The 13102-nt window shown below is 35.1% G+C and overlaps 1 protein-coding gene and 2 pseudogenes across 1 annotated transcript; 1 reads left to right on the top strand and 2 right to left on the bottom strand.

Annotated features, from left to right (window-relative positions):
- The first annotated feature begins 3847 nt into the window (after nucleotides 1-3847).
- Nucleotides 3848-6185, top strand: LOC125808259 (low affinity inorganic phosphate transporter 1-like; annotated as a pseudogene).
- Nucleotides 6186-7792: 1607 nt separating this feature from the next.
- LOC125808303 (F-box/FBD/LRR-repeat protein At1g13570-like) lies at nucleotides 7793-9001 on the bottom strand. The gene has a single exon (XM_049488027.1). The coding sequence runs from the start codon at nucleotides 8999-9001 to the stop codon at nucleotides 7793-7795; it is 1209 nt and encodes a 402-aa protein (XP_049343984.1).
- Nucleotides 9002-11834: 2833 nt separating this feature from the next.
- On the bottom strand, nucleotides 11835-13069 carry LOC125808319 (putative F-box protein At1g49610; annotated as a pseudogene).
- Between the last annotated feature and the right edge of the window lie 33 nt (nucleotides 13070-13102).

Below are 13102 nucleotides of genomic sequence, written 5' to 3'. Positions count from 1 at the left end.
ATGAATATTGAATTTAAATTACCAAAAGCTTTTATTTGTAAAGGGAAAAGTTGTGCCCCTCAAAGCTTTGTTTTAGTAAAAAATATCACCAATCAAATTATTTTGGGTGTACCTTTCATAAATGATATTTTCCCTCTTACGTATTGGGATAATATTAAAATTATTGGAACTTGGAATAACAAACCGTTTATATTAGAGTTTGTCGCCAAACCATTTACTAGAATGATAAATGATTTAACTGCAAAATTATTGGTTTCAAAAAATAATCAAGTTAGTTTTATAAAACAAGAGATCAATAGTATAGAAGTTGATCATATTTTACAAAACCCTAAATTACAAGAAAAAATTGCTCTTCTATATAACCAATTCTCTCTTGATATTTGCGGAGATCACCCTAATGCTTTTTGGAACAGGAAAAAACATGTAGTTAGTCTTCCTTATGAGGATGACTTTGATGAAAATAATATTCCCACCAAGGCTAGACCTTGCCAGATGAACTCTGAAAATTTAGAGTTATGCGAAAAGGAAATAAGTTCACTACTTCAGAAAGGTCTTATAAGACAATCCAAGTCACCTTGGTCTTGTACAACATTCTATGTTAATAAACATGTTGAGCAAGAAAGAGGAGCTCCACAACTGGTAATCAATTATAAACCTCTTAATAAAGCATTAAGATAGATCAGGTATCCCATTTCTAATAAGAAGGATTTATGAGATAGAGTTTATGATGTTATAATATTTTCTAAGTTTGATTTAAAATCTGATTATTGGCAGATTCAGATAGCTGAGTCGGATAGGTTTAAGACAGCCTTCAATGTGCCAATGGGGCAGTTTGAATGGAATGTTATGCCTTTTGGTCTAAAAAATGCCCTTCTGAATTTCAGAAGATTATGAATGATATATTCATACCTTATAGCAATTTTATAATAGTTTATATAGATGATATTCTAGTATTTTCAAAAAATGTGGAAACTCATTTTAATCACCTTGAATTATTCAAGAAAATTATTATGCAAAATGGATTGGTTTTATCACAACCTAAAATGGCTTTGTTTAAAACAAATATCAGATTCCTTGGTCATAATATTGAAAGAGGTAATATTAGTCCTATTAATAGAAGTATCGAATTTGCTTCAAAATTTCCTGATATTATTACTAATAAGACTCAGTTACAACGATTTCTTGGGAGTCTTAATTATGTTGCTCCTTTTATTAAAGATTTAGCAAAAGATACTGATGTATTATATGACAGGTTAAAAAATAATCCTAAGGCTTGGTCAGATGATCACACTAAAGTTGTCAAAAGGATTAAGGAAAAGGTTAAAAACCTTCCATGTTTAACTTTGGCAAATCCTAATTTGGCAAAAACGATTGAAACTAATGCTTCAGATATAGGATATGGGGGAGTATTAACCCAACATTGTCCTAATAATAAGCGTCATTATATTGTTCAATTTTATTCTGGCAAATGGAATGATGCCCAGAAAAATTATGCTACTATAGCTAAAGAAATCTTGGCTATATGTGTTCTTAAGTTCCAAGGCGATCTTTATAATCAAAAGTGTTTAATAAAAACAGATTGCCAAGAAACTAGATTTATGTTTAATAAAGACCGTAAACATGATGTTTCTAAGCAAATGTTTGCTAGATGGCAAGCCCTTTTAGCACCTTTCGATTTTGAATTGCAGTATAAGAAGGGTGAAGATAATAGTCTTCCTGATTTTCTTACTAGAGAATATCTAAACTAATAATTATTTTCCTTTTCAGGATGAGACCATCATGCCCCCCTCCATCCAGGAGAGAAAGAGGTGATCATATCCTCGCTCAACAAGGCAACAAAACATTAACATCATTGATGGGGAAGGACAAGATGATAAAGAAGATACATGCATTGCTGGGGAAGAACAAGATGTTGATATCTTTTGAGAATAGTTTCAATATCTATCTCTTCATCTTCATCAACATCTTGTCCTTCCCCAGCAATGCATGTATCTTCTTTATCATCTTCTTTATTTGTATGACTTGCTGATGTCATAGAGATATCATCTTTTATATCTATGTTAAGATTTCTCATCAAATCTTTTTTTACTTCCTCCATATATAATGCTATGGCTTCAGATTTGGAGATAAGTCCTTTCTTCATTTAAAGTTTTCTTGTGATTTTTTTGAATGGACTCAAATCCTCTGTTACTTGTGGTTCTGAGGTGGCAGTATCATAATACTTGTTGATTTTAACATTGATTAAATCAATAATCTCTTGGCCATGCATTTGGCCTTCAAGGTTCTTCTGAAGTAACTTACTCCAGAACTTTGTATAAAAGGTCCTCTGCAAACAAGGAAATCCTTCTGAAGTATTATTAACTTCTATTGACCATTTCATGATCCAAGGAATTGAAAATTCAATGAAAAAATACATTAGGGATATTCCCTCGAAGAATATATTTTCTTCCTGCAAATTTATTAATTTTGGGGATATGTCTATCCATTCTAAATATAATTTCTTGTATGATTCTGGTAAGATTTTTACCGAAGGACCATATAAAGTCCACCATTTGCAAAACCAATTAGGAATATGCCTGTCAGATATATTAGAACATATTTTAATAAACCATGAATGCTTTCTATTAGCATTCTCATATAAAAGGACTTTATTAAATCCATCAATATAATCCCAGTAATTGTATTTTACCGCGATCTTCTGTTCTGGGTGAATATAATCCAATTCCTTCAATGTACTCATACCCCATTCTTCAGGTGCTATAATCTTTTTTATAATTATTTTGGAAAAGTTATAAACTTTCTTGGTATTGGCAGGGTAGAAGTGCTGAAATTCGCACCCTGTAGATGAGAGTATTATCTCATAATGCATTCTATATTTGTAAACAGTAGTAGTATAAGATACTGTATCCAAATACCTAGCCATTATTTGCCATGGCTCATTCCTCCATTTGAGATCATTTTCTTCTAAAAGAAGTATAACTTCTTTTTTGTCATTCATATCAAAGACCTCTATGTTCTCATCGTCCATTAGAATTGAAGAGTATGATGGTGGATTATTATCCAACTCTTTTTTGGATTTCATAAAATCCATGAACTCCTTATACATCGGGTGGTTTATATTAATACCACTAGTTCCACTTGATGAGGCAACTAAATCATTAATATTAAATGATGTTAATGTTCTGTTGCCTTGTTGAGCGAGGATATGATCTCCTCTTCCTGGGTTTGTTCTTCCTCCTCTTCCTCTATTTTTTTTATTCAAACCATATACAGAGAATAAAGTACAAACAAATAAATATATTTAATGTATTTGATTTTTTATCAAAATAAAATAATCAGAAAATTAATGGTATTTTTAGAAAAAATTCAACATAATATATTATAAAACTAAAAGTATATTTAATATAGCTATAGATATCATAGTAATACAATAGATTAAATTGTGTACTAATAATATTAATTTAATGTGCTTAAATAAATAAGTTAATGATTTGTATTATTATATTATTATTACTATAATGTATTAAATATATTATTAAGTGAATAATACATTTTATTAGTTATTTTTAATTATAAAATTATTACATTTTAAATTATTCGTGCAACGCACGAGCACGTATACTAGTATTCCTTAAAGAGGAAAAACAAAGCGCGTCTCTTTTCTTGTTACGCATTAAAAAGGAAAGCCAAGCGTAGTCTAAACCAATTCGGACAGGGAAATCAAATCTAAGCTTATAAAAGGAGTTGATATTGTCAATTTTCAATATCAACAACCTGAAAATTTACTGCCCTTCCTCTGCATCTTTATTTTAACATTGTTTCTTGTTTTTAAATTTGTGTTGTGAAAATGGCTGGGAATATAAAAGTTTTGAGTGCGCTTGATTCCGCAAAAACACAATCAGGGGCGGAGCTACGGTAGCAGAAGGGGTTCAGCCAAACCCATTAGGCTTTTCCATAGACCTGTATTAAAATATGAAGTACAATGCATATATATATTTCATGCGAACTCATAAATACACTGAAGCGTTTGGCCTAGTGGTTGTTGTGCACCCAGTGAGATTGTTCACCCCCGCAGAATGTGGGTTCAAATTTCGGGTAGGCACACAATTTTTTTGGATTAATTTTTAAACGTGTGTTTATATAAAAAGAATAATTAAAAAATAGAATATCGGTAAAGAAATAGTATTTGTGTCGTATTTATTTTTTTTTAAAAAAATAAGAAAACGGTAAGAACTAATTAAAAACGTAGGTGGGTTTATGTAAAAAAAAATTAAAAAACAAAAAACTGTTAAATGAAAAAAAAGAAAAGGAAACTACAATTTTTTACTTTTGATTCTACTCACATTCAAAAAGTTTAACTCAATTTTTTTCTACAAAAGTTAGGGATCTAACTTTTATTGTTGATCTAATTGTTGTTATCCAACATCTGGCCTCTGGTGTATACTCTTTAACTCTCCCTTTTCATTTTTTTCCTCATTTGTTTTCGTTTTTTTCTCCTTACTTGTTTTTAGTGAATTAAATACTTGTATTTGTTCGTATTATTACTTTAGGTTAAGATGTTGTTTCTTTTTAAAAATTTAGAATCCACTTGCATGAAATCTTGACACCGCCTCTGAACACAATGGTATCACTTCAAAGCAATCATAATAGCTAGTATGGATTCCCATTTTTTACTGATGCCTATGATCTCTTCTGCACATCTCTAGTCACTAAGTTGCTTGGACGTATTTACTACCATGTCGATGGCTCTTCAAAGCCTGGTTCACACTACCTCCTAATGTTTCCGCTGCTATCAATGGTGTCGCCTTCTGTGGTATCATTGCGGGACAACTTTTCTTTGAATGGATTGGCGACAAAATAGGAAGGAAGAAAGTCTATGGCATAACCCTTATGATTATGTCTATCTGTTCCACTGCTTCTGGCCTTTCTTTTGATAGGGATCCTAAGACCGTCATGGCCACCCTCTGCTTCTTTCGCTCCTGGCTTAGGTTTTGGAATTGGTGGGGATTACCCCCTTTCTGCTACTATTATGTCTGAATATGCCAACAAAAACACTAGGGGTGCCTTCATTGCTGCTGTTATCGCTATCCAAGGATTTGGTATCCTCGGAGGTGGTATCTTTGCCATCATTATCTCTGCTGTATTCCAGGCTTGTTTCAAGGCGCCAACCTATCAAGTGGATCCCCTTGGTTCAACCGTTCCTCAAGCAGATTATGTGTGGAGGATCCTATTGATGGCTGGGTCACTTCCTGCTCTTCTCACTTACTATTGGAGGATGAAGATGCCTGAAACGGCTCGTTACACGGCTCTTGTAGCCAAGAATGTGAAGCAGGCCACTGCAGATATGGAAAAGGTTATGCAGGTTGACATTGGGACAGACCAAAAAGAGCTTGCTGTAAAGTCCGGCAATGAATTTTGTGTGTTCACGAAAAAATTTCTTAGGCGACATGGACTTCACTTGCTTGGCACAGCCAGCACATGGTTTCTTCTTGATATTGCATACTACAGCCAAAACTTGCTCCAAAAGGATATCTTCAGTGCCATTGGATGGATTCCTGCTGCCAAGACTATGAATGCAATTGAAGAGGTTCAAAAAATTGCAGGAGCCCAAACTCTTATCGCTCTCTGCAGTACCATGCCTGGATACTGGTTCACAGTATTCCTCATTGACAGGATTGGCAGGTTTACCATTCAATTGATTGGTTTCACAATGATGACAGTGTTCATGTTTGCTCTAGCCATTCCTTACCACCACTGGACTCTCCCTGGCCACCTTATCGGGTTTGTGGTCCTCTATTCACTCACCTTCTTCTTTGCTTACTTTGGACCCAACGCCACTACATTTGTCGTGCCTGCTGAGATTTTCCCTGCTAGATTGCGGTCGACTTGCCATGGAATACCAGCTGCATGTGGAAAGTTAGGGGCAATGGTGGGTGCATTTAGATTCCTGTGTTTGGCTCAACCACAAGACCAAGGCTGATGCAGGGTATCCTGCTGGAATTGGGGTGAGGAATTCACTCATTGTCCTTGGCGTAGTCAACCTTTTCGGATTATTTTTCACTTTCTTGGTTCCAGAATCGAAGGGCAAGTCACTTAAAGAGATGTCAAGGGAAAACGAAGACTCAACTGAGGAAGGAGCAGAAGTGGAGAATCATTCATCCGATAACAGGACAGTTCCTGTGTAAAAGCAGTTACTAGTTTCCATTTTATCCTTCTTATGTTCTGCAAAGGTTCTATGAAGCTATTAGTGTAGACATTCTGTGTAATTGCAGCAACTAGAGTTCCATATGTTTAATGTTTTGTGTCATCTATTGGATGCAGTATGTAAAAACTCTTCTCTTATTAACCTTTCTTCATTACTCCCTGCTCTATATAATATATACTGAAGAGTGATTATATGAAAATTAGCTTTAAATAATTTCAAGATCAGTAGGTTCTCAGCATGAACAGTGACGAAACTAGAATTTTCGTCAAGTTAGTACTTTTGGGTGAACCTTATTTTGTGTCTGAATATGCCAAGATGATAAACACTAACTAAATACTTCTGAGATATATACTGTTACCGAAGAAATAATTTTTTTTAATCGGTAACTGAATTTTAAGTATATTGATTCGTTCCTAATTAGATATCGGAAGAGCATCACATCACATAAGCCTAATTTTGGATTAGCTGGTGTAAATAGCTAGCTCATGTTGACAGCAACAAAGACCAAACATTACCTTGGCACTTGTTTCTCTTGAACAATACAATTTGGTGAAACTTCCAGCAGCGGGAAGTATGAAGTTAATGCACGTATAGGGAGGGAGATTGTTTTTCTAAGACACCTTATGGTATTGAAAGGAATGTACAAGTACCTCTTTGTGATGAAAAAACTGGTACATATACAATTCTTCAATTTATAGATTATGGTTTCCCTAAAAGACCAAAAAAACCTATATATTATAGGAATCCTATTTCTAATGGATTTAAAGCTTTCCCAGTTTTATTAAAATAAATTTCCTTTTTCAGATTTAAAGCTTTCTTACAGAATTCTGTTTTGGACATTTTAGGCGTAGTTTTGTTCCTGATAAGCATTCTTGTGTTTGCTTAGTTCTTTATGTGCTTTTATATTTCGTTCCTGTTTTTGATCAATTATTGCAAAAAAAAAAAGGGAATGCCCCTGTTGCTTTCGTTTGCCCTTCAATGGTGAGCCTAATAACAACCCCTTTATGACTCGGGTCCTCCAAATTTGAATTGGACACAAAGTCTTGAAATTTGTTTAGGATCAATAAAAAGGACTTCACTTTCTTCATATTGGTTCTCAGAAGGCAACTATCCATCATTATGTCAAATCTTCGAATATATTGCTTCATGTAAATCTCCGAGCTAAGGTTTTTGATTTTGTCCTATCGAAAATTAGTCCAGAAACACATGTTAGCACTGCAGTGAAAGGAAGTTTTGGATATCTTGATTCAGACTTCAGAGTATTTGAGGCAACAACTAACTGAGAAATCTGATTTTTGTTCTTTTGATATTGTAATGTTTGAAGTCCTCTGTGGAAAGCCCGGTATCCCTCCCTTTCTTCCTGAGAATCAGTAATAGTAACAAAATTTCCAAATGTGAAAAGATGGATGATAGTGTTCAAAAGATTTGGAAGGACTAATCCCACAAGGCATAATTTAGAATGGAGGAGAGTATCACATCACATAAGCCTAATTTTGGATTAGCTGGTGTAAATAGCTGACAAATGAATTAATAAACTTTAGAAAAGAATAAGTGCATTCAATTCGAAATAGAGACAAATTAACTACATCACCAATCTAATAAAAAATGAACTTTCTCCTTTCCCTCCATAACGATCCTTTTTGCAAGCTCCCCACTTCTGAGTTGCAGCGACTGATTTTTTCCATCAAAAGCTTTTATTTCTTTTAATTGACAATGCCACAGTGTGCTTCCATGAGAAGTAGAATGACTCAAACTCTTCATATACATTAAACGATTGATGAAACGTGTAATCGTTTTAATATTTGAGTGTAGGTTGAGTCTCTTGGGATGACAACTCCATAGCAAAGCATCCACAAAAGTTGGGCACTCCATAGTCTGATTCTTCTGTAGAATATTGACATTTAAAATGTCCACGTGCGGAATAGAACCTATGTGGTCCATTTGCAAATCTGTCATGTTGATCTCACCACAATTGATAAAATAAAGAGTAACTTGAGACCAAGAGGACGAATTTGAAAGAAACTTCCTCAACTTACAAAACCATGCGGCATTTAAATTGTTGATGCATTCAACATAGATTTTTGAGTACTCCAATTGGGTTGACTCTCTTGCAATTTTAAGTTCAGGAATTTGATTCCCCATATAGTCAAGTGATACCAAATTTGGAGCATCAATCTCCCCTATCCTGAAAAGATGATGAATCTTCAAGACCTTCAAGGAATCCGACTTGATCTTTCGAAGATTTCCTGAACAATACATAAGGATGAAAGAGGCAATCAAGGGACAACTATTAAGTAGAGTCTGAATCATGTTTTCGTCTAATCTTACATGAGATAGAGAAAGCTTTCTCAAAGAATTGCAATTCACAACACTACTAGATAACGAAACAGGCATACGAGTACTACCCCGCAAAACCAATTCTCTTAAAGTTTTTGCTGATAAGATGGTTAAAATAGGCATGGGGTATGATGTGAAGTTAAGAAAAAGATCTTTTACGCCATTCTGAAGTGCAACGTCGAGCCACTTATCAATCAGAGGGAAATCTTCATGAGAATTAGCAAAGAGCTCTAATAATTCAAACTTTTGTATAGGGATATTCCCCTTCCTATATCTCTCCATGGTTGTGTTGATTGTATTTATATTGCCTTCCCAACAATTAATAGTGAATTCCAAGTTGGGAAGAGTCAACCATTCTTGTAGCCATGTTTTGGAGAGAATGCTCATCCGTGTTGCTTCTTTAAAACTAAGACAACATAGTATTTTTTGAATGAGACAATCAGGTAATATGTCAGTCATATTTAACATTAATGGATCGCAACGTTAATATTAATAGAAATATTTAACGTGCCTTTGGTGGTAGCTATGATACAATTCTTCAATTTATAGGTTATGGTTTCCCTAAAAGATAGAGAAAAAAAACCTGTATATTATAGGAATCCTATTTCTAATGGGTTAATGTAATTTGTTGTCCCTTATCTTTCCCAGTTTTATTAAAATAACAAAACTGAAGTCACTTAACTGCTACTCCTGAGATAAATTTCCTTTTCAGATTTAAAGCTTTCTTACTGAATTCTGTTTTGGACATTTTTAGGCTTAGTTTTGTTCAGTTTGCTTAGTTCTTTATGTGATTTTATAGTCGATTTCATTCCTGCTTTTTTTTTTTATCAATTATAGCAACAACAAAAAAAAACGGAAGGCCCCCAGTTAAATCTATGTTGAACCGTCAACGTAGATCCGCCCCAGCACCGTGATGTCAAATCTTCAAATATACTGCTTGTCCTTGATGAAAATCTGTCGGCTAAAATTTTTGATTTTGGGCTATCGAAAATTGGTCCAGAAACACATGTTAGTAAGACTTAGCTTAACTGATACTACAGATTATTAACAGAGTTAGTGAGGATATTAAAAGTACACCAATATTTTAAACATGAAGGACTATTAGCACTTCATATAAAAGAAGATGGATGACTTTGATTTTGAAGCCAAAACAAAGGACTATTTTGAGCCTTTTCTCCTAATAGAAAACGTTTATGTTAATGCTCCTCGAAAAGGAAGGTCTACAAAGGAATCTAATTACTTCAGCCAGCCAGCCTTGAGCAAGAAGATGAATTTTGGAGGAAGAGATGTCTCAATTGTCATGGCTTCCTATCAAGTCATTAATGCGTTTCAAGTATGTTACCACATTCTTTAATTCTCTTGTTTCCGAATCAGATTTTAATGAATATATAGATGCCGTTCTATGACCTGTTCTGGAGGTAAAAAAGTTCTTTCTTCACCAGAAAAAGAATCAGTTTTTACTGTTGCTGAGCAAAAAGAAGACTCTGCCTCCTTTCCTCAAATTATGTTCGGCAAGGGTAAATTATATTTATAACTGAATTTCTTAATTAAAGGACAGCTGTAGTCCTCTGTTGAAATAAGCTTCTCCTAAGCGCGCAGTCACACATGTCCAGAAGTTACGAGAATCTTCAGAATCAGCTTGACACTAATACTGCAATCTGCAGAACTAGTGAAATGCAACTCTGCTCGAGTTTAACAAATCAGAACGATGTTGGAGCAGTATGAAATCAGACAAGTGTTACCCAGTTGCAACACTCAAAGATATGTGACTGATATAGCTGGAGTTACGAAGCGAACCGCTCCCTTTCAAAGATATGAGATGCTAACCACCAGCTGAAGACTTACTAGAATTGAACAAAACGCATTGGCCTTTGTCAGTATGAACGGTTAAACGACGGTGTATGAAACCCGAAGCATGAACTGGAGCAATTGATTAACTTGAAAAACTTTTCCTTTTTCGCTTTTACTGAACAAAAATCATGCACATAGTAAACCTTGGTCATATCAGAAAAAAGGCTTACTCTCATGTAACTTTGAGTTGCTTCCTCTAAACTTTTCTTGGACCGGATATCATGATCCACCAACCCTTCGGCTATCCACAACTGCATCAACTTAAGACTAGAGTTCGTTTGCTCTTTTGAGATCTTGCGAAGTAAACTAACAACGGCTTCAGGTGGATAGTAAATGGTCATAACCTTCATCTTAAGCCAGATTATGTTGAATCTTGAGCCACAAATCCTTTTCCTTTCCTTTCCTTACTCTAACAATTACTCCAGTAATCAAAACAACAGTCAAAGGAAGACATTTACATTTCTCAACTATTTGGTGTCCAACATACTACAGTTCAGAAGGGCACCTTCCTTCTCCAAATACCCTTTTTAGAATAGATCCCAACTTTTTTCAGGTGTTAAAAGTTGAGGTCGAGAGGATCACTACGGCATTTAATTTGCAAACCTACCTGACTACTTCGGCTAAGTTAAGATAATTCTATTTCCTCTCTTAACCTTTGGAATCCCCTGTTGCAATATCCCACACATCATCCAAGACGATGAGGTACCTTTTATCCAGTAGTGCTCTTTGTAGCTTTTCACGAAGTCATCCTCACTTTCTATTCCTTCCGAGCCAGTAAATTGCTGAAGAATCTCCCGCAATACCTTTGACTTGTTATACTTTTGGGAAATAATGCACCAAGCAGGAACATTGAAATGACTAGCAACTAATGTATTGTTATACACTTTGTTGGCCAGAGTAGTTTTACCGAGTCCTGGCATTACTACAATCGAAATGACATCAAGCTCGGATTCATGTTCATCGAGGAGCTGGTCAATCATCCGGGCTTTGTCTCCTTCATGACCTACTTTTACCTCAACAAAAGATGATGAGGATGACTTAATTGGCTCGTCGTGAAGATCTGAGACTATTATAATTCATCATTTGTGCATTGATGTACTACATATAGAGGTAATTGAAAATAAAACAGAACAAGGAAAAAAGAAAACTACATCTGTCTCCCTCTCTATAAAGTGGTAAATAAAAGTTAATCCATCAAGATTCGAGTATCAGCTTACAAAATCAAGCAAGTAAAAAAGCTATTGCACAAAAGCAGGATGGTTTTTCTGTTGACACCTCACGGTGTAATAATGCAAATTTGTCGAAAGTAAACCAGTGTTGGCTCAAGATATCACAAGTAGAACTACATGCCGGGATGTGAAAAAATATATATATCTCCTAACAAATGAATTAATGAACTTTAGAAATGAACAAGTACATTCAAATTTGAAATAAAGACAAATTAACTGCATCACCAATCTAATAAAAAATAAACTCTCTCCCCCTCGTTAAGGGTCCTTGCAAGCTCCCCACTTCTGAGTTGCAGCGGCTGATTTTTTCCATCAAAAGCTTTTATTTCTTTTAATTGACTATGCCAAGATGTGCTTCTATGAGAAGTGGAATGACTCGAATTCTTCATATACACTAAACGATCGATGAAATGTGTAATCGTTCCAATAATAATTGATACTAGTTGGAGTTTCCTGGGATGACAACTCCATAGCAAAGCATCCACAAAAGTTGGGCACTCCATAGTCTGATCCGGACAATATACATCTAAAACGTCCACCCGGGGGATAGAACCTATGTGGTCCATTTGCAAATCTGTCATGCTGATCTCGGTGCAATTGAAAAATTGAAGGGTAACTTTAGAGGATGAGGATGAATTTGATAGAAGCTTCTTCAACTTACAAAACCATGCAGCATTACTGGACCTGCATAGAATAGTGATTTTTGAGTGCTCCAATTGGCTTGACTCTCTTGCCATTTTAAGTTCAGGAATTTGATTCCCCATATAGTCAAGTGATACCAAATTTGGAGCATCAATCTCCTCTATCCCATAAAGATGATGAATCTTCAAGACCTTTAGTGAATCCGACTTGATCTTTCGAAGAGTCATCGTCAACACCGAACAATACTCAAGGATGAAAGAGACAATCAAGGGACAACTATTAAATAGTGTATCCAACGTGTTTTCATCTAATGTTACATGAGATAGAGAAAGCTTTCTCAGAGAATTGCAATTCACAACCCCACTAGATAACGAAACAGGCATAAGAGTACAGTAGCGTAGAACCAATTCTCTTAAAGATTTTCCTGCCAAGATTGTTAAAATAGGCGTGGGGTATGATGTAAATTCAAGAAAAAGATCTTTTACACCATTCTGATGTGCAATGTTGAGCCACTTATCAATCAAGGGAAGTAGAAGTCTTTGTGAGAATCATTAATGTATTCTAATAATACAAACCTTTCTATAGGGATTTTCCCCTTCCTATATCCCTCCATGATTGTGTCCACTAACTGTGAATAATCTGCCATTGTATTGCCTTCCCAACAATTAATAGTGAAGTCCAAGTTGGGAAGAGTCGGCCACGCTTGCAGCCATGTTTTGGACAGAATCCTCATTCGTGTTGCTTCGGTATAACCAAGAAAACAGAGTATTTTTTGAATGAGACATTCAGGCAAGATGTCAGCCATGGTCGTCTTGAAGAATCAAAACCCTAATGTTAA

Source organism: Solanum verrucosum, unplaced genomic scaffold (assembly GCF_900185275.1).
Source record: "Solanum verrucosum unplaced genomic scaffold, falcon-dt-bn FXZP01000234.1, whole genome shotgun sequence".
Taxonomy (NCBI): domain Eukaryota; kingdom Viridiplantae; phylum Streptophyta; class Magnoliopsida; order Solanales; family Solanaceae; genus Solanum; species Solanum verrucosum.
This window is presented reverse-complemented; position numbering and strand designations above follow the sequence as displayed.